Source organism: Barbatula barbatula (assembly GCF_947034865.1).
Source record: "Barbatula barbatula genome assembly, chromosome: 16".
Taxonomy (NCBI): domain Eukaryota; kingdom Metazoa; phylum Chordata; class Actinopteri; order Cypriniformes; family Nemacheilidae; genus Barbatula; species Barbatula barbatula.
The window spans coordinates 5,063,356-5,085,432 of NC_136779.1; the positions used below are offsets into that span (position 1 = coordinate 5,063,356).

At 39.4% G+C, this 22,077-nt stretch overlaps 4 protein-coding genes across 6 annotated transcripts; 2 read left to right on the forward strand and 2 right to left on the reverse strand.

Annotated features, from left to right (window-relative positions):
• The first annotated feature begins 281 nt into the window (after window positions 1–281).
• Window positions 282–9,532, forward strand: bicral (BICRA like chromatin remodeling complex associated protein). 3 transcript variants are annotated; one of them, XM_079476105.1, is made up of 11 exons: window positions 282–520; window positions 3,121–3,166; window positions 3,274–3,322; window positions 3,395–3,460; window positions 3,550–4,926; window positions 5,017–5,074; window positions 5,877–5,961; window positions 6,070–6,215; window positions 6,303–6,397; window positions 6,489–6,591; window positions 6,698–9,532. In XM_079476105.1, the coding sequence occupies exons 1-11, from the start codon at window positions 430–432 to the stop codon at window positions 7,144–7,146; spliced, it is 2,565 nt and encodes an 854-aa protein (XP_079332231.1). In that variant the 5' UTR covers window positions 282–429; the 3' UTR covers window positions 7,147–9,532. The 3 variants fall into 3 exon arrangements, with proteins under 3 accessions (XP_079332231.1, XP_079332232.1, XP_079332233.1); XM_079476106.1 differs by lacking the exon at window positions 282–520 and adding an exon at window positions 600–774; XM_079476107.1 differs by lacking the exon at window positions 282–520 and adding an exon at window positions 1,274–1,731.
• LOC306905474 (uncharacterized protein) lies at window positions 9,441–12,876 on the reverse strand. Its single transcript, XM_079476110.1, has 6 exons — window positions 12,719–12,876; window positions 12,529–12,632; window positions 11,116–12,186; window positions 10,463–10,573; window positions 10,081–10,197; window positions 9,441–9,998 (listed from the first exon to the last, which is right to left on the reverse strand). The coding sequence occupies exons 2-6, from the start codon at window positions 12,536–12,538 to the stop codon at window positions 9,970–9,972; spliced, it is 1,338 nt and encodes a 445-aa protein (XP_079332236.1). The 5' UTR covers window positions 12,539–12,632; window positions 12,719–12,876; the 3' UTR covers window positions 9,441–9,969.
• Window positions 12,745–16,998, forward strand: LOC306905475 (protein VCF1). Its single transcript, XM_079476111.1, has 4 exons — window positions 12,745–13,258; window positions 13,735–13,838; window positions 14,361–14,475; window positions 15,145–16,998. The coding sequence occupies exons 2-4, from the start codon at window positions 13,807–13,809 to the stop codon at window positions 15,394–15,396; spliced, it is 399 nt and encodes a 132-aa protein (XP_079332237.1). The 5' UTR covers window positions 12,745–13,258; window positions 13,735–13,806; the 3' UTR covers window positions 15,397–16,998.
• Window positions 16,888–21,888, reverse strand: tepsin (TEPSIN adaptor related protein complex 4 accessory protein). Its single transcript, XM_079476109.1, has 13 exons — window positions 21,568–21,888; window positions 21,061–21,133; window positions 20,884–20,975; window positions 20,478–20,571; window positions 20,286–20,353; window positions 20,117–20,198; window positions 19,779–19,847; window positions 19,463–19,651; window positions 19,202–19,388; window positions 18,947–19,060; window positions 18,682–18,760; window positions 18,468–18,602; window positions 16,888–18,311 (listed from the first exon to the last, which is right to left on the reverse strand). The coding sequence occupies exons 1-13, from the start codon at window positions 21,604–21,606 to the stop codon at window positions 17,823–17,825; spliced, it is 1,710 nt and encodes a 569-aa protein (XP_079332235.1). The 5' UTR covers window positions 21,607–21,888; the 3' UTR covers window positions 16,888–17,822.
• Window positions 21,889–22,077: the final 189 nt, after the last annotated feature.

The following is a 22,077-nucleotide window of genomic DNA, read 5'->3' on the forward strand; positions in this document are numbered from 1 at the left end:
TTTCATATACTATATATCTATATTACTTGGAAATCCAGGATCATAAAGGCATCATTAATATGTCTCTCCGATGAAATAATTGTTAAACGCATTTTTCCCAGTAATTTAAAAACAGCACAATGAGGAGTTTCCTTTGCTAAATTTGCATCCCGAAACAGTTTACACATCTGACTAATGTGTGATCTCATGACATTAAAGGTGTGGTCGGAGTGGATGCCCCGCCCCCTACCGCTTGTTGCCAACAATTCTTTATTCAATTATGCATGTCGGGTATTAGGAATGATTCATGTTGACTGTGGGTATGATCTGCATTTTCACTTTAAAAACACAACGTACAAGCAATTTATTTCAATATGAAATAGTTTAAGACTTTTCCAACGATTGTCTGTGAAGTAAAGAGCCCTATTGAATGTAGTGCCCTAGGTAGTGATGCTGCCTTCTGCTGGAGCCGCACTGTTCCACCGGCCCGTGCAGAGATGGCGAGGAAACCCTGTGGACACGGCACTGCTTTTTCATGACGGTGAGTTTCCCCTTTGAGTGTATTATAATTTTGTGATAAAAATTTCAAGGAAAAACCACACACAACCTCCTTCCTCCCCTTCCTTCGGGGAGGGAAGAGCAAGCGTGGAGAGAGAAAAATCTATCTGAGACTGAGCAGCAAGGACAGTGAGGGAAAAATATATGAGTGGGAGAGGGAGAAAGAAGAAGGAGGAGGGGGAGCAAATTAAAAGTTGCCAAATGGAGATATTGGGTTTCAAGAGGAGTGAGACAGGAGTAAGGGTTTGCCTCTTTTCAAGTCGTCTTTATGTCATGCAAATCGAAATAAATATTTGCGCTTCGCCAACGATTTGTTCTCCGTTCGCTTTTTGCTCGACGAATTGAGCCCGTTTCATAATAGCCGAGGGAAGCGTCCACGTCGCCGAGCTTTTCCGCGAAGGCCATCGACACCTCGGGGCAAGAAACGCGCTTCTTAAGTCCGATTTGACACCCTTCGCAAAATCGAAGAGCTCAGACAAATATGAAACGGCGATACGAGACCGAACGTTTCTTTGAACCACCCGTCCTGCTGCGCTCGACGCCCGCCGCGTATCGGTAGCAGCAATGCGCATATGTGCGCAAACACGGTTTTTGTAGAGCTTTTCAAGCGGTGAGATAAAGCGAGCCTATCCAGTCGTCGCCTCTCTCGATTCCGTCTATTTATGGACAAGGTCCCTGTCTGTTTCTAGCTGTTACTTTCAAAGAGATTAAGGCGGGTTTTCTGCGTCCTGCCCTTGCGCCTCGGAGAGCCTTCAGTCCTCCCAAACCGCCCTGTTTGACCAGTCGACGACACGAGAAGTGAATCAGTAAAAATCCGTCGTCTCGGTCGAACGGGGTTTTTTATTCTGTATTTTGGAAGGGTTGCTGGTTTTCTACGCGTCTGTTTTCCGCCCCTTTGACTTAACATGCAAGAGGATTGATAGGTTTTTTGTAGAGAGGAAGAAAAAAAATCATCTCCTCCCTCATTTGGCTTCCTAAGTTGTCTCTTTGATCAAAGCCTAAAGCGTGATATGTTAAATACGCTGTTTATTTAATAAAAACGAGCGTTTAAATGAATGATTTGTTATCAGTTTAAGGTTGTTTATCAAGGACACGTTTTAAGGCCGGACACTGTTTTTTTACATGCAGTTAGCAAAGCAATTACACAGATACAGCAAGCCTAACCTCTTTGGAAAATGTAAACACTTATAAATAGTATGTATACATCATATCATTTCGTTGACAGTTTGATGACAAATGTTAGCACGCATTGGCAAAATGTTCATAGCAGCTTGTTTGCCTCATTCACCCCTTTCTTCTCCAGATGATCTACGATTAAGTTAGTTTATCTTGGTTTCTTAAACAAGGGTGAAAATGCTAATGTCGGATTTCTCAATAACCTATTTTAAGTTCATTAAAACCGGATTGAACCAACGCTAGTCGTTACATGTCTTTTTTACCAGTATGAATGAAATATAAAGCTTCTTTGTAACGTTACGTTTTTGTCTTTGTGGCTTAAAATCAGACAAGACCCTTCTTGCCCTTGTGTGTCAAACATAAACTTCGTTAAATCATTATGAGAAGCTTTACATGAGTGTAAACAACCAAACTTGCCAAACAAGTTCCAACCATCCCCCACACGCCTTTGTTGCACACGTTTCCACACACGCATTTTCGAGTGCACGCTATGTTTCTATGGGTATTTAAGAAAAACACGACCAGAAATGATAAGATGTGCATTTTTAAAACACACAAGTAGTCTCTGCGTCAAAATGCCCATTGTGTGTCGACCGAATGTATGAGTGTCGCAGTTAAAAAGCACCAGTCGCCATTTTGAAGTCTATATAGGATGCTTGGGCATTCGCGGCACAGTAGATGGAACAGTCAAAGCTTTCTTTCTTTGTTACAGAAATGTCTTTTATCTGTCAGATGTAATAATCGTAGTGTTTTGAATACAGTGCTATGCATATTATACAGTTTTACTTTGAGAATGTGCATTTAAAATGCCCCTTGTGTATACTAAATGACTGGATGTATACATTTCCTGGTTGCATAGAAGTGCATTTGGTGCAAACAATTTCTTGCTTTCTATTGCAAGTGAATATCGTGTTACTAGCATTTGTAGTATGTTTGATCTCAAGTGGAAAAATGAAAGAACGGTTCAAACAAGAATAGCGAGTCAGTACACTGCCACATCATAATATAAATACTCCAGAGTCCTAACCTTTTGGTTCTGACTGTAGGATGAACACTTAACATTGAGATGACTGTCATAAAGTGTCAAATATTTGGTTATCTGACCCAGAGACCTTGCCAAAATATGTCATACTAAGCCTATGATTTCACATAACACACATTCTTGCTTTGAGTACATTTGGTTGTCATTTCATGTTTTAGATGAATTTACAGACTATACTGTTAATACAAATAGGGTGTTTGGCATGTGTGCAAAATACTTTCTTCACACTATTTAAGCAGATTTTCTGGTGTTTTCGGGAGCAAATATATATACAAACTATATCTCTGTGTAGCCAAACATCATCAGGCTTGAATGACAAAACGGAGATGATTTGCGTCTCAAAATGTGTCTCTACTGTGTGACAGGTGTCATGGATGATGAAGACGATCAACGTCTTCTGGATTTTATAGGGTGGGCAACTTTTGAATTTGTTTGTAACAATTCCAAATGTTTTAAAGGCGTTTTCCTAGTTTTTGAAAGCATTCATAAACATGTTTTCTTTACCTACTTTTTAACAGAGATGTGCAAGCATTAAATGAGTATCTTCATGGTTCCAACAGTAAATCTGTGAGTATCTCAACAGTATTATATTTTTGTTTTCTAAAACCATACTAACACCTGCCTCTGACTTGAAAACAGATCGGGGAGGATGATGTGACAAATGCAGCATATGGGTCTGCCAGCTCGTTCTTTACTGGAGACACTGTGAGTAATTCTGAATGCAATGGTGGATACATGAAATAAAATAAAACTATATCTGTTTCACACTGCACTTCTTTTGGTTTTCTATTCAGGGCAGCTCCAATGATGGACTCAAAGATGACCACAATCATTTGGGAGAGTTTGGGGAGGCTGGCGCAGCTGAGCTTCAGCTCTCAGGCAATCTTTCATTCATCGACGATGAGCTCGACGGTGGACCTTCACCCGGAGACGTTGATCTTGGGGGTGAAGATCAACCCTTTGACATCCTCCAGAAATCATTGCTGGAAGCAGATATCACGGAGCAGACACTGGCTCAAGAAGCCCTTTTGGACTCCCAACCATCTCTCATTCCCACAGCTACCACCTACCCTCAGCAGCTGGTCTCTGGAGGGTTCGGAGGTGTTGCGGGTCCTGGCGGGGTGGCACCTTTGCCCGTTTCTGGGGTGCAACCACCGTCTTTAATCCAGCAGGTTCCCCAGCTACCCATGCCAAATGGACCTACGGGACATATCCAGGTGGTGGGGTCTTTTAACGGCAGTGCGTCCTCTATGATGACTATCAACAGTTTGGAACAGCCTCAGATCCTTTTGAGACAAAGTGGAAATGTGGTGGCAAACAACAATGGGCAAGGCGCCATGTTCGCACCTACCGCACCAAATCAGATGTCAATGTCTTTCAATAAAGGTACAATTCCAGTTCAGAATATTATCATTCAACGAGGCCCTGCACAACAGACGTTGGTTCGACCCATTCAGCCGAAACCCCTACAGACAGGGGCACAAACTGTATACAATATCAGCAACATTGGGCTTCAGCCCAGTACTACAGCTACTACAAATCTAGTCAGTACCCAGTACACGACCAGCGGGTCTCCCCAGACTGCGCAACAGGTTAAAGTGGTAAATCCAGCCAGCAGCATTGTAATGCATTCACAACAGGCACAGCCCCAATCCAATCTGCCCCAGGGGCAGTTTTTGGTACCGACTTCTATATCCCTCACCACTGGTACCACTGTTCACGGATTCCAGGCTGTGAATGGCCAGGTGATACAAACAAACACTCAAGGGGGGGAACCAATGACCACTACCACATACTCAATCCTGACCAATCAGAACACAGCAGTGCAGCTATTTCCTGGCCAGAACTTTTCAGCCGGAGGACAGTTGATTGTAAATCAAAGTTTGGTGGGTGGAAGTCAGATAGGCCAAGCTTCTCCGACCCCTGTTGTACAGGTGTCGCAGAGACCCGGTGCCACGGCTAAAGTTTGGACCGCCAGTGTGACGCCTAGCCCCAACACTGTACAGACGTCACAGAGTTCAGGCCAATTTACCCTGGTCAATTCTGTCCAAGGCCCACAAGTTTGTCAGCAACTATCGGTTAACCCAGGACAGCATCTCCTCATGCCTGTAGCTCAGAGCAGCCCAGTTTCTTCTGGAGTTCAGGAGTTTCAGCAAGTCACTCTAAACCAGGTGAAACATGGTTTGCATGATATGATGTTCCTGATCATTGTGCTAAAAACAGTATTTTTTAATTAATTTAAATGTTTGTTAATTCTGTAGGACACTGCAGCAGCTCAGACAGGACAGACACAATTAGTTAATCTCCTTGGTACCAAAGGTAAGACTTCAATTGGTTTTATAACCACTATTATGCTTTAGATATCATTATGGATCAAATCGTGAACCATTTGTGAACTCATTTGTGAAAATGTACTCAAATGCATGTTCCATAATGTTTATCAGGCTTTCATTTATTTATTAATACTTATAGACCACTTTGCAAAATGTAAACACTGGTTCAGAAGTTTTTAGCTTTTATTTACTTAATATTAGTATTTATTTTAAAAGATATCATATACAATTCAATCTTAAACATATTTGTTTAACATTTAAAATCAATTATAAATATTTTGTTGTTTGTATTATGTTCAAATGTTTGTGTAACTGAAACAGAAAGTTCTTCTGGACCAGCGTTGTTAACGTCAATCGACGAGGTCTATTGACGGTTTCAGCACCAAAAACATAAACAAACGTTATGTGGCCCAAACTTAACGTCCAGTCAATAAATGTTGAGTAGTTTTAATGGAATTTAAAACAATAATAAGCAATATTACTTGAAACTAATAGAAATTTGTTATATTATAACAAGCACATACCGGGAGTTTACTTGGGCCAGACGCTTGTGTCCATTGAAACCATCTATATAATGTATATTTTCTGTAATGTAACGTTGGTAGTTTGTGTCTTTTTTGTATTTTTAAATTAGTTACTCATCAACAATATGTATTAATTAATAAACGTCTTATAATCAAACATGATAATTTTTTTTAATGATTTCATTATTTCAAAAAGAGATATATGAAACATTAAATTATATTTAATAAAACATCTAATAATAATAAAATATTTTTATATCATAGCTGTGAAAACACTAACTCCTGCCAGTCAGGAATCCCCTCACACCCCGAAGCGACCTGCAACTCAGCAGCTTACTCGAGGAGGAATGTGAGTGCATCATATCTCTTAATAAAACCATAAATGTATACCAGACACGACAGATAACAAACATAGTGACTGTCGGCCTGTTTTCTTAAATGCACCTATCTTTTACAGGGTCCTCCAGCAGCTCAGAAGAGATCACAGTGGAGTCATATCTCCAGAGCACACACCCTTCTCTTCGGTCACTGATGTCATTGATAGATTACTGCCCTATCATGTTTTCCAAGGCTCACAGCAACAAGATGAAGAATTTACCAAAGGTGTGTCTTCAACACTTTGCTACTTTATTGCTCTGTAAGCACTGATAGATTGACTGTACCATTGATTCTGTGTTTCTGAATGTATAGTCGATGAGGAGTTTGAGGCAGTTGCCACGCGAGTATTGGAACGGACGCAGGTCATGGTAAACAAATACAGGCGTCTGCTTATGGTGGAGGCAGAGGTGGGTTTTCCTTTAAAGGAATGCATTTTAGATCTTTGAAAGTGTTTTGTAAATCAGCACTAAACGTCTTACATTTTAAATGTGCTTTCAGAGATTTAGCCCCTCATCAGAAATGGTGATGATTGACAGGACGTTTAACCAAGAGGAGCGGAGCAACTTGACACAAGACAAGCGAATGGTTTTGGTGGATCCAGGTAAGTGATGAACAATGGTTTTGAATTATTTTTATAGTGCTCACAGAGTTGTCCAAGATGTCTAAGAGTCTTAGGATATGATTGTAATGGTTTGGTGCCTCCTCAGATGGCTTCTTTGAAGACTTCTGCTGTGGCTCTAAGAAGAGGATACCAAGTCCTGAAGTCACCCATGAGGGAAACCCAAGCGGATCGGGGATATCAACGAAGCTTCCCATGAGTCAGGCAGAAAGAGACGGGCAGAGAGTGAACAGCCACAGAGAACCTGCTTATAGGACAGACTCCCAACCAGAAAAAGAAACAGAGGAACACAGGAGAAGCCCTATTAAGTGCATCCTGAACATAAAAAAAATTAAATCCAACAACCACATCAGCAGCAGTCAACATGCTCATTATACTGCGTCTCCCAGCCAATCACAGCACAGCCCTGCCCAAAGCTGCCCGTCAGGCAGGGGGCGTAGTCAAGAACAGCAGCTTTCCTCCGATCACAGTCACACCTCGTTGGCTGATACGGACTCTGTGCTGGAAGCCGCCGTGAATAGCATCTTAGAATGTTAGACAGTGCCATATTGACGTTAGACAGTTTCATGTTAGCCGCGAGCCATTTCATGCCATGAATATTTTTTGTTGGCATTATAGAAGTATAAGATTGCACACAGCGGGTTGTGGAAGTGACGAGGACTTATGATGGTGAAAATACTGTGCCTGGTGTTCTAGAGCAGTTAACACAAGAAAGCCTTTTTTGACAATGCATCACAGGATGCACTTGCCATCACACACACATCAATATATTTACATATACACAATCACGCAGTACGTTTAGTGTGATGTTGGAATGTCATAGGTAGACATTGGTATCTGTAGTGTATCATTCAGTATCAAATACACTTAGTCTCATAGTCTGTCCGCACTTAAGGTCGTTAGGTCGTCTTGCAGTTTGTGATTTCGACCAAGTGAGGCACACAAACGCACCGTTTCATTGTTTTTGAGCATTAGCTGTGCTCGTTTTTTTTACTTTCGTTTTAGTTTTGTACCTTACAGGTATGTGATCTCCACAGAGACGAAACCCGTGTTTTTGTGCAGGGGAAGTTAAGTCCTCAGATTGAGGGTACAATGTTACATTGTTTTATATTTTTAGCTTGTATTCATTTTTAACGAGGCATTGTACGTTTTTTATGTAAACCTGTGCTGCGCCCGCCCTGTCTCCCTGAATAATATGTGCTGTCGCCTGTTTGTGTCTCAAAGAATATTGTATGGGAGAATGTAACAAAAACGTCCAGGTTACATTTCAGTGTAAAGTCAAAAGAGATAAATTCATTGGATGTTGTTAAAACACAAAAATGAAGGATCATTGTGACATTATTGTCATGACACCGAGGCACTTCCCTAGATAGTAATGTCATGCAGTACACACATTTTTATTTATTTAATTTGAATGAACATCAGTTAAAGACAGTAACACTTAAACAACATGTAAAATAAAATTGGCGAATATTTGCATTAGTGCAACAATTTAAAGTATTTTCTTTTTTGCTTAATAGTCATGAAATAATGTCACAATGCGCAAAATTTTCTTAGTTTTTATGTGTAATCTTTTCTTTTGGAGGAAATTTGTTCCTTGACAGGCTTAGGGAAATTCACCTACATTAACTTGATTTTCCCCTGAGCAGTGTCCCCTGCTGGTCAGGCTGCAGTCTTGTCCTGGGGTCAGTTTGCAGTTTCTGCCCCTAGTGGCATTTTATATTTGCACATGTGGAAATGACTTTGTAATTTCAAAAAATCCCCGTCTTAATAGCTCTTAGATGACGCCTGTATATCTCTTCTAGTCAAAATTGTTTAAACTGGTGTAGACAGAATTGGTGCCTTCTCAGCATATCAACATTTAAGGGTGCTTAGTTGTATTAGATGATCACAACTTTGTGAAGTTTAGTTGAAGAATGTCAAGACTGTGATGGTTTGCTACACGACTGCACCAGTTCAATTTTTTAAGTACTAAATCATTATGGAAGAGACGTAGCATTCAGTCTTGGTTTATATTAGAACATCAAGTATGACAGCTGTAACAATGGTAGTGTGACCACCAAGATACTGACCAAGACTGACCAGAGCAGAGAAAATGTGCGGACGTTTCCAATAGCATCCATTAAAGCTTAAAGGAAGGTTGCGTCGCATTGTTTTTGCATCATGAACACTAAACTCCACTGTCTTTCCCAGCAATTCAACCAAAAATGACTAATCGAAAATAAGTTGTAACACTTTACAATAAGATTCAGTATGTTCATAGTTCGTTAGTTAACGGAATAGCATGACATAACAAACAAGTCTTTTACAGCATTTTCTCTTCTCGGCTAATGATAACTTGTAATGTATGGACATTATGAAAATGAATAAACAATGGTCGATGGTATATTTATAAAGTAACATCATCCTAAAAATGCTGTAAAACATGTTTATTGTTATTGTTCATGATAGCTAATGCATTCAATAATGTTAAAGAATTGAATCTTATTGTTGGTGTTTCGTTAAATAAATATCCTCCCTGATCTGAGCTCCGGCAGTCAGTATTTGGGAGACTCCTCTGAAGACCTTCTTTTTGAAGAGCTTCTTTGCCTTAGGACAGAGCGAGTGAAACACAAGTAGTATCATTTGTTTTTATTGTGCGAGTGTGGCCTTGGATTATTGTAACACCATAATCATAGCTTTGAAGATTTTCTTTCTGCATCATTCAAAACTTGATTTATAATGTTTGTATTACAAAATAAAAACACGAAACACAAAATATTTATACTTTTTGTAAAGAAAAAATGTAAAAAAAAGTTATTTTTATTATGTTAGGTACGTGCTCATGTCATACTGTATGTGGTCAGTTCTTTATTTGTATTTTTGTGAGTGTTCATTACAGCAGCAAAGATAAAAAAACAATATTAAATACATTTTGAATACAGCCAATTCTTTGTAATGTCTTTTTTTATTATTAAATGATTAGGAGATACTATTAAATAGGAAAATAAAGATTGGTCATGTTCACAAGATATCATGTAACAGCTTTCTTAAACATGCTAAAAAATATTGTACAATTCTTGTTATGCTTTTAGTTACACAATTACAAAATATACACTTCTACAAATCTTCATTTAGGTTGAATGCATGCATTCCTTCCATATAAATGAGCATAAAAAAATACTTCATATAATAGTTTGCTTTCAGATTTGTTTTCTCCTCAACCATATTAATTCATAGTAGAAGTATCTTAAGTCAATGTATGTTCTTGCACCTGTCTTATAAAAAGACTGCAAACTTCAATTTCGGGGTGAAACAGAAACTAGTTTCTGTTAACCCTTATTTCTAAAGGCACCTTATAATACCAAACACCAAATATCCTTAATGGTATTTTCTCCACCGTTCTTTCTCTGCAAAACACAAACACTTGTTAAATTAAAAAGACATTGTTTTGATAAACATCTTATTCTTTGCATTTATAATTTGACTTACTGAGATCTGGGTATCTCCATATGTAACACAGGACACAGTAGCCAGCTAAGAGTAGAGATATCCCACCGATTCCTCCTCTGCGAACATCAATGTACTTTGTGTAGTACCACTGCCAACCTGAGGACATATATCCAAGACAACACATAAATGTTCAAACTAAAACATGTAAATATAATAAAACTAAACCAAAACTATAATCCTATTTTTTCAATTATATCATCTAAGTAGAATTCTTTATATAATATAATTATATGAATAATATATAGTATGACATGAGCTCATACCTAACATAATTAATAATATAATTATATATAATATAATATAGCTTTGCATTATTTTCAAATATCAGCTTTAAGGATTTTATGAAGGTTAAGACACAAACCTTGCTTCAGCACAGTCCCAAACTCTCTGGGTGACTTTTGATTTTGGTGGCCAAGCCAGACACAAAGTTCTTTTAATCTCACATCAGCAAGTTTCCGCTGTGTTAAAGGCACTATATGAGCATAAACACAATTTAAAATAATATCTGGTTTTACTTTCTTGTGGATAGCAACAAGAAACAATTATTTTTAAACTTTTAGACATGTAATGTGAACTGTTTTGGACAACCACAATGGAGATCAAATCATGAAAGAATTAAGAAAAGATGGTAAGAGAGGTGAAGGAGGTGACGAATGGTTACACATATCATTCCTTACCTAATGGACCAATGGCCCTTGTCCAGCCAAGCTGATGCAAGTGTAACTCATTCCCTATCAGCCTGAGGACTGTGCATAATAGTTTCATGGTAGCCAAATGTACTGTAAATCTAAGGTAATGGAATGTGGTTCATATTCAATTAGCCGTCTAATAATCTCACCTAACATGTTTTATAGGAGAGTGATTTACTTTTCAAAATGGCAAACACACCCAAAAAAATGTGTTGTCATTCTAAGACTGCAAGACGCCAAAATGTTTCATTCATTCTTGTTTTTCCAAGGTATTGTTTGTTTACTAAACTCATCACATAAATCTACTTTGAAAATCAAGCATCACCTTCACTACGGGATGATGGCTCAGAAAACGAATGCTTCTTCCACATATTATCATTCGAGGAGTTTCTAAAAGGTTCAGCGGAGAACAGGATCCTGAAGGATGTCAATATCTCTGGATTCCATCCCAGGCTTCTGACACTTTGCAATCTTGATCTATGCACGTCTTCCACAGGTCGCTGAATGGATGTTTCAGATAAATGAACTGAGGGTGAAAATGGCTTTGTTGGTTCAAGCTTCTTTGATAGTTGCGTGGTCACAGAAATATCTTTGGTCTCAAAATCAGAAGCTTTGTGTGTTCCCAAAACAGGACAAGGCAATAACAGATTACAAGACCTCTTATAATACAAGCTGCCTTTGATATGATCCCACACTGAAGTCTTGGATGTAAAGAAAGTCAGAGCTTTGAGTTCTTTTACTCTGGATACCAGATTGAGATCACTGCTGTTTTGTTCAATCTCCCCCATGACTGTACATTTTGGATTATCGTGGCACAAACTCCAATCGGATGAAAGAATTGTGGATTTTTGAATGGCCGGCGTTGTGCTTGCACTCTTGGCGATGGACAAACGCTCTGATAATGGTGCCACTTTTAGCTTCTTTTTGGTTTTAGTAGGTTTTCCGTTAGTTTGAGATGCTCCCTTTTCTTGTCCATTAGACATCTCATGAAAGCTGTTATCTCTTTCATGATCTGATACTGAGGTAGAGTGGATTGACTTCTGTAAGACTGCCAACTGCTGCAATCTCTCATGTTCCGTCTGTCTTTTAGCAGACCATTTGCTTTGAGGCCTCTCTGTATTCGCAAATGATGTGACTTCAATAGCTGCTATAGAACTTTTAGTTGCTATAGACTCTTTCCTCGCGTCTTTGGAAGTCTGCCTGTCATCAACGACTAAATCGTTCTTCACTGTTAACACACTTTTATTGATCTTCTGTTTAGCAGTGATTGCATTCCTCTTGGGGAGATCTTGGGGTGTTTGGGTGCTATTCGGGGGTTGTGCAACTGGTGCCAGTTTGCAATGAGGAAGATGAGATTTCAGCCTTTTGAAGGGCTTTCCACAGTATGGACATTGTTCTGAATGGGAATAAAAAATCATAACACTGTCAAGGACCAAACCAATAAGGTTGCATGAATTATACTGTGGGCAACAACAACATTAACAATCTTGTTCTATAGAGGATTTTAGTTTTGGTTTGATTTTTATTTGAGAATCTTCTTACATTTATTTGAGAATCTTCTTACATTCAATTTACAATAGAAGCACTCCCAACTTTTACCATTATAGATGACCTCAAAGTTAATATACATGGACTAAAAACCACACGCCTCACAATGTTAATGTAATCATTTTTATGTTTACAGGCAAGTAAAATCTTGCAACAAATGTGGTATTAAATATCTGAATTTGCCACTTACCCACACTCATATTTTACAACTTCACTGGGCTTTTCTAGGAAAGGTTAAGGTTAAATCTTCTGTTGTCATACTGAACTCTGTCTCTGAGTTAAGATCATTTATAACTATAAATAAATAAGGAAAAAGCAACTAAATTAAATATTAAGGACATTATGACTAACTCATTTGTTTGAAAGTTTCAGTCCGTTACCCTAAGCGAACCCAATTGAAACCCTTGAAGCATTCAGTGGAGCGCAGGACGACATGCTGGATTATTTTCAGTTACGTCACAGGGTCAGACAGACCCAGTTAGCTGCCTTCGGCTATGCCTGTGTGCAAATGTCGCGTTTTCGCATCACGCTCGTGAACACACACCAACTCCCACGAAACCAACTAACCAGCCTTGCGAATTGCGTTACGTGCCAGACGATCGGAACCTGCTACATTAATTTAAAAAAGCGTACGTATTTTTTTATACATTTTGGTGATCGTATTCTATTACATACAAATGGTAATTACAACAAAACGACATCACGTAAATATCCAACGAGACAATTGAAATTTTCGCATCACTGCGTGTTACATCACGATAACGTAACGACGTGCGTACGACGTCATCGCTACAGCAACAGATGGGAGAGTGAACCAGAGTGAGCGATCCGGCGAGAGTGATACGTTGTAACTTCAAATTATGGCCGAACTTGAGACCAAACAGACAGCCGGTGCCAGTCGTTAAAAGAACGTAAGAAAGGTACGTCGACACGATATTCGTCTTTACGCAAATACTGTTTTATTCATCGAAATGTACTTCGATTGTTTTGTATTGTGAACTGTAGATCGCGATGAGGAAGTACAGCCAACTACGCATCGTGCCTCTCTGTTTGTCGCTATTTTTGCATGCCGATGTTTATTACAGTTGTGCATCTATCAAAACAATAAACGTGTAGAAGATTTTCAAATGACGGCTGATCTTAATAAGGAAACGACAGACAGACAGGTGGAGCTGTCTTGCGGCTTTCGTCCTTTGTCACTCGTATGCAGATGATATTTGATCGGTGTGTGTACAGAAAAATAATTCACTGTCACGATTGTTATATCCGACATTGTGAGATCTCATCAATTAGATGTTGTATTTGCACACCTGCAATGTAAATTTGACTGCAGGTTGTTTAAATACCACATTTCATACGTGATTTTCACAACAAACACTATTTTGCTCATTGTTAGGGTGGAAATCCCTGCAGATTCCCTCATATTGCTGCAGTGGAAGACGGCGATCTGCCCTTATTTGGCTGTCAAATGCACAGATACACAATGTTGACAGAAAACAGGTAACGACCTTCATGTCTTCCATTAGCTTGGAATTGTTCGTGGTTTTTGTTGCAATATGCACGAGTCTTGCATGAGTTACCACGAAGGCTTCTGCTGTTACCAGTGTATGCAGATCTGCTGTGCTACTTGATGTCTGTGTGGTTATTTTTAGATGTTCTTTCAGAAGTCTGATCCTCTTGACTGGCTGCTATATCTGTTAAATGATTCTATGCTGGATCTGAGCATCAAGACAGCTCTTGTCTCGGTGACATTTTTTATAATGAAATAATCTTAATTCTGAGTCATAATCACGCAGTGGGCATATTGATGACTAATGGTTCACTCAAATGTGCAATGGTCCAACGCTGAAGAAATGTTTTACGACAGCTGTTTGCAGTATTAAAAGGCATGAAAAAGGCTGAAACACCTCAAACAGGCTTGGTTTGGTGTGATGCTGGTGTGAATTACTTCATGCGTGTTCAATAAACCTTGTGCCAATGGAGCGGTGAAGGAAACTGTATGGTGATGATCTCTGTCAACAGGAAACGCAGACGCAGCTGTGATGGGGAGGAGGAGCCTCAGGTTTTGCCCCAAGCGAAAAGGTCCGGAGGTTATTCCTTTCTTCCTGAGGTTGGCCGTGATGTCTGGGACTCTGAGGTAGGCTACGTTGAACAAGACAACTCGTTGACACTTAAGTTGTGCCATACTTTTTTGTATATAGTATGTTTACTGTACTCTACATTTTCCTACAGTATATGTAAGATGTATGTGTTCAATACTGTATCCCACATTTCAATGTGTTTGACTTGACATTTCCGAAGTCTAAAGATGTTTAAGCAAAGCCACCATATTTGGCGGACATATTTGCAACGCCTCTAGGCAGCTATTTTAATCCTACAAGACCAAGTGTGTCCCATCGAATCACTGGCTAAACTCACATATATTTCTGTCCAACAATTGAGCCTGACCTTATTTATGTTTCTTTTATTCAGATTGGGCTAAAAAGCAAAACATTGCACTTTTTCGCATTCATAGAACTAGAACTAGCAACACTTATATATGCAACTGGTGCCATGTAACTTTCATATATTGATTTCATTAAAAAGATAAATACAACATGGTTTGTTTACTCTTGTGCTGTATGTTAACATTTATGCTAATATGTTATGATGATTCACTATATTTTCAACTGCTCACTTAAACAAAATTGTGGAAACGGTTAACAGTCACAATAAACTGTATTATTGAATACAACTCTAGCGTTGAATAAACTGTATGTATTATCATCTTTCTCTCAATTCAATACCATTCTTTGCTTCCCAACAGTCTTCCAGCAGTGACAGCAGTGGGATTAGCAGTCCAGAGCAGATGACTGCGGCCCACTCCAGCATTCAGAGCAGTGACCAAAGACGACTCCATGTTTCCCAGGCTCCCTGCAGCCCCATTACCCCCACCCTCACAGAAGATCCGGCCATCTCCTTGAGCCAAAACAACATCTCGTACGACCACATCAACCGCATCTTGAGAGAGGCACACTTCAATAGCCTGCAGACTCGCGGTCAGCAGGGGCCGACGTGATTGCCAGTGACTCTTCTGTCATCCTTTGGCATAATGTACAGGGGACCTGTGAGAGGGACATTAGGGGCCAGTTTAAGGCCTGGCACAAACAGAAGCCCTCTAAATATGTTTGTTCTTTTTGCAGCACTTTTGTCATGATCATAGTGGTTATGTGGGGCTCTACTTGACGTGTTGACCATGAATGTCACATAGGTGCTATATAAAAGTAATATCAACATGAAGTCCATCTTAAAAATATTGCAAGGTCTTACTAGCTAAGACTATATGAGCTCTGTCCCATTTATTCTACTAGGCCGCATGGTGCTATTCAGAAGATGGGTCGAGTTTGTTTTTCTTTTTTTGACTAAGAACATACATTGTTCCACTCTTGCACATTTTGGCAATTTAAATAATTATTTAGGACCTTTAAAATATACAAATTAAAACTAAACTATGTGATTATGTTCGCAGCCCTGCTTTGAATGTGAATTGGGTAATTCCTGGAAGATTTTTGTGTGTTATGGAATATTTGAAGATTAACAGTCTCAGTTTGGGTCTCCTAAGAATGGACTCTTCCAGGAAGTACATATCTAAAACTCAGGTCTAGAGGGTGCTCAGTGTGCCATGAAGTGGTTGTTCCTGTTCCTTACGAAGCCCAGAGCCGTTTGGATTATTGGGTTAAAATTGTATCAGTGCATGTTAGACTCAGGTCTGTTGACATTATAAAGCTCTTTGTCCGAGAAGGAAGGTCTAAAACGGGTTTTTAGGTGCAAACTGAAAGTGGAAGCAAAAAATATTTGGACAAACAAAAATGAAAGTATGAATATCATTGCATTAGATCAAGTTGTTTGTTGTAAAGATAGCACAAGCATACCCTTTGAAGTAAAACAAATTTGTTAGATTTTAAAGCGAGAAAGAAGAAATGAAATGTACTGTTTAAAATCTATGACAATTGTAATATGGTTCAGGTTGAATTAAATTAAAGAGGTGAAGGAACAGTTTGTTTTGAGATCTACAGTAGATGCATTATTGCAGGTTCTTGGTTTGATATCTTTATCTAATGTACATGAATGAAATTCATATTAACAAGTCAAATACTTACACAGGAAAAGGGCTTGAAATAGTTTAGTCAGTCCCTGGGTTCTGTGTAACATGAGGACTTGTCTTTGTGGGCATGCCATAAAGAAAGACCTAAAGTTAGCCTACACCCATCTAAGAGCTCTACACTGCTCCAAAGTCCATTCATTACTCATTAACACAACCTATCTAGCTTTTTTTATCCATTGTTCGACCAACATATACAATGGCTCATATTCTTTCGAAAAGGTATAGTAAACAAGTATGATGCAGTGGTCTTCGCAGTCGGCTTTAGTCCCGTTTAGACGTTTTACATCTTGTCTGAGGAACTTCTCAAACTTCTTTAAACTTTAATTGTTTAAGCCCGGGCACTGTGTGAACGTCTATTAGCTTTTGATGATGTGAATCATCCCTGCGATCAACATCCTGTTTTTTATGTAGGACTGTACAAAATACATAACTAGCAAATGTACAGTATTTAAAATCACTGTTATTTTATGAAATGTTGCTCTAATGTAAATAAAAATAAAGTTTTTCTTAAATACATGTATATTCGAGTGTCTGATCACATGAGAACATGAAGACGCTTGTTTGTAGAAATTTGCTTTTTCTTATTCATGGTTTTAACTGTGACAAGTTTGGTACTCATTCATCAGCATTAAATACTTAATACATTTTCCCACACACACAAGACAGCAGTGTAAGTGCTTTTGAAAGTTTGAAGTGTAAATTCCAAATATCGGCTATTTCTGGAAAACTGACGTTAAATGTAATTGCTGAAACAGTACTATCATTAAAATAAACTTCAAAAATAATGACAATAAGATATCATGTTAAACGTTTTCCCCCAAAACTCATCTATCAAAAACAAACGGCAGCTCGGTCAATGTTGCTGAACATGTGGCTGGTTAAACTGCTCACTCAGCAATATTTTGTCCACACTTTTCAGAAAAAATCCATCTATGAACAGATTACTTGTCTCTGCATGTTAAACTTTTAAAAGATGAAAACAACTCCTGAGTAGTTTCCTAATTGTATCTCAATGAATTGTACCATTATTGATCATAGACTCAATGAATCCCTTTGTATGACTAGCAGAATTTTCACAGGGCGTAGAGTAAACTGAAGTCAGAATCATGCTGCACATCTATTTTTGAGGAGTTTATGAATCGCCATTGATACCAAATTCCTGCATTACTTAAAATGTTAATATGCATATAAACATGGTCATGAAACGCAACTATATACTGTTTCCGATAATGCATTCATTCCACAGACAAACCTCACAGGCTGAATTTATTGAACAGAGTGAAGTATTCCCTCCACATCAGCACAGCTGTCTGAATGAGGATTGGTGAGGAAAGTTGGCATCAGAGATTGAGGAAAGTGAAGGCAGACGTTTGCTCTTTGCATTGCTCGGGTCTTCTAGAAGCAGGTGACTCTATAGTTCTCTCACTGCTTTTCTCACTCGCACAGTCTGTGTCTGTTGTGACCTCCACATCCGTCTCGACAGGTACAGGTTCAACCAAACACACAGGTTTGCTTCTGTTCACTAGCTGCATCCCACTAAAGAGCGACAGTCTGGACGGTTCGGGTATCTTGCAGCTCTTTCTCTCCTCTTCCTGTTCTCTTTTGATATGAGACTCAGGTGCGGTGATGTTAGCTTGGAGGTGGTCTCTAGATGGCGGCTCCTCTGAAGGGATAACAGAAGCTGCTGTTTCTCCTAGTTGTCCTGATAGCTTGGTGAAAGATTTGGAGGGCTGCTCTGAAAGTGAAGAGCTGGAGGAGGCTGAACGTCCAGCAGGGTCACACCTGGGATGTGTGACGCAGCCGAGCATAGCTTCGAACTGCCTTATGAGCTAAAGAAACAAAATATAATATATTATTACATGTATTATTTGTAATATATTTAAATAATATCGAGTGAGTGTTTTGTTATCGGGCTTAATAAAAACTATGAGCTACTGAAGAACCAGCTTCCTCGCAAGATGTCACAGTTGTTTGACTCTCAGTACCTTGGTTGCCTTGTTGGCGACAGGACCTGCTGTTCCTTCACTAAGCTGTGCAAGGCATTTGTGTGTGATATTGAAAATATGGTCTAGGGAGAGGAAGTCTGATGACATCAGGCAGGCCAGAGCACACAGGGCCCTCTGTAGGTGAATAGGAAAATGTGACATTAAACTGTTAACAATTTAGTTAAAATTATGTTATGAACTCAAAGGAGCTTACCATTTGGACAGTTTGTGAGTGGCCCTGGAGTTTGCGAGACAGAAGTTCAACTACCACCTCACAATTGAGAGTGGAACATCTAAAACCAGATACAAATTCTAATTATGACCTTGAAATTGTCAATAAAATTAAATTAACAACTTCTCATGTGAAATATTGTGAATTGGTACGCTCTTATAATGCATGAATGTTTATAAATTAATATTCAGTTTGACTGATGCCAAAATCAACATTAGTTGAACTTGTGGTATCATGAATGATTCACTCTTTGATGAAGTGTTGGCTCTCCTCTCTGGATAGGAAGACTTTAGAACCGCTGGTCAGACTGATGATAAGTGCCATCTCCTGACCACAGTCTCCCAGCTGCATAGCTTCCACACTGAATCCAATAAACACAAATACATCACAACAGCCAAGCAAATCTGCCAAGAACACGCCTGGCTTCTATTTCACCTCATGATCAGAAGAAAGAAAAAAGTTCAATTATGCTTAAATAAAAGACTAATTTAGGGTCTCTTACCGCTCTGCTAGGTCACCACTCTCCCGACTTGCCCCTGAGTGGCTGCCCGAGCCACCTGACTTGCTGCTCCTGCTCACTGAGGTCTGGGTGACTGGCACGTTTTCTTGGGAGGAATTGTTGGAGGAGCTACGGCTACTGTCGGTTTCCTCCCAGCCTCCTCCAGCCTGCCCAGGACACCTGTGAGATGCTGTGAGACGGAGAGACATTAGAGCTTTAAATTCATTAACATGAATTTCTGACTGGAGATTGTGCTCAGCTCACCTCTGTGGCCGTGGGATTGGATGTTATAGGCACACGCTGGCAAGGCCATCTCTACGGTAGCAGAAGGAGCCACCACGGCGTGGTAGTGGTTATCATGGAGACGAATTCCAGGATGTTCTGCTGGAGGAAGGACAGCGCTGGCGACCACTTCCGCAGCTCTCTGAATCTTGTCCAGTAGAGTCGTTCCACCTTAATGGGAGTGGAAAAACATAAGCGGAAACCGTCTGGATGACTTGAAAATGCTAACATTACGCTATACAAGTCATTGTGTTCAGCTTTGGACTTGGATAAATGACATGATTTGGCTGATTCTTACTAGACTCCGTCTTTCCTGGGCTGTATCCAAACCCCTGCATGCCAGACCTGAGAGCCTCAGAGCCCATTCCTGCAAAAAAGAAAGAGTTTATAGAGATTAAGGCACTGCTCGAAAATGACTATTCTGTGGTATGGGCAACCTTCATAGATCATTAACCTACATCCAAATGTTGCTATAAACAAAGATGCATAGTCTTGCAGCATATGTTAAAGCAGGTTTATGCACATCATAGCAACGTTTTTAAGTACATAAAGTTTCAAAAGCTATTAAATACTGGTTTGGGTTTAAAAACACAAATATTTTGTCAGGTACAAACTGAATATGCAAGGGTCACTTACCCATGGATGTTGTAACTTTTTTGCATGAAGCGACTCCAGAATCCAGAGACATGGTATCATTAAAGAGAAGACTGGCCAACTCCTGTATTGACACAAATGCTGGTCTCTCAATATGACAGTTAGGTATATGCATATTGTCAATCAGAAGAGTGTTAAAGAGACATTTTACCTGAGCAGAGCTTCTGACTTTCTTAAAGGGGGCATTCCCATGGATGGGGTCCGGGGGGCCACTGTACACTAACAAAGACACAACATTATCACAAGATTTGTCGCAAATAATTTCAACGTGATTTAAAAAAACAACGTTTTACTCAATCAATCATGCACTATTGCACAGTATCGACTGTTGAGACCTTCTTACCAATCACTTCCTGTATAAATGTAGCATTCCGTCGAAGCTCTGTGAGGAAGTGAGGTGGTCCTTGGCTACATAAATGTAAGAGAATCTTAAGGACCTAAAAGAAAAAAAAGTGACTTTAAAGGGATAATTCACCAAAGATTACAATTTCAAAACCTGTATGACTTTTTCCTGCAGAAACCAAAAGAAGATATTTTGAAGAACGTAACCGAACAACCCTGACCCCCATTGACTTCCATTGTACGGACACAAACCACCGAGACATTTCTCAAAATGTCTTCTTTTGTGTTCCACAGAAGAAATCGTCATATACAGGTTTTGACCCATATATGCTGGAAAAATTATGACCCACCCCTTAAATCACCCCTACAAGATTTAAACCTACGACCTTCCAGTTACTCCATCTCACCTTGAGTTTGACGTGGCAGGACTCCACCTGCAGTCTCTCCAATAGGTACTCCAAAAGACACTGGCAGCAACCCACAGAATCATGGGAAATTTCTTAGGTTTCAAGAGATAAGGTCCACATGACAGAAAGCTTATTTTGTCCTACACTAGACTCTCCTGTGAAGCTGGAAAAGGATACTACTGATCTCCTCAAAGAGATAACCTGGACATGGCGATTCGTCATCTGCTGTAGCTCTCATGAGCGTGGGCACCTTAGATAAAGAAAAGAAAACCAACCTGTCCACAAACCCGCTTCTTTATATGACACCTTTATGTACATTTATTACAGCAATATGTCCCCAGTGTTTCTTTACACACAGTAATGTTAAAATATCTGAATCCTCTTACATAAAGTACTGTGGCGGTTCCGTGGAATCAGACGGCTATGACAGTACTGAAAGATGACCATATTCATATACAGTACAATGATATTTAAAGGCAATTCTAAGTGTTACATAATACTGCTTTAGTACGTGTATATAAACGGTGTTATTGCCAACATGCTGCATCGGTAAGTTAGCTATAGTAGTCATACAATGTCATACAGTGCTAGTTCAGCTATCTAAAAACAACATGGGAAATTAACTGTCGTGAAGGGCAGTTCAACTAACGTTATATTTCGTATTTTACTTGTATATATACGTACTTTTTGTAGGAAGCCCAGTCGTTCCAGTAATGTAGCCATGATGTGGAGTAATATGTTTATTCCCCGGTCTGTGTGTCATTTCTCACAGGGCGGACGACCAAGATTATTTACACGCGAGCCTCCACATAGTGCGCCCACTCGCGCTCGATGTCTGATGGTTTTATTTTTGGCTGTTTTTTATTATAGTTCAGAGTCACATTTACGCAAGAGTTAAAATATCTGTACATCTACGTTTTGAATTTAAAATGATTAGCGATTTAATAACGTTGAATTATACAATAAGACTACGTGTTGTTGTCTTTGGCCAATCGGACGTTGTCTTCCACCCCTCGTGACTAAACACGGTAATTCAAAAGGGCAAGCTCAGGGCTCCTGAAAATATCTTTGGTCGTTGTTTGATTGGCTCTTTCCTGACGTTAGAAGTCGTTCGACCAATCAGAAAGCATAACGCAGTTTTCTGGGACACCGATGAACGCACCGATTGGCCAGTCTCTCGTCAATGGGGAGTTT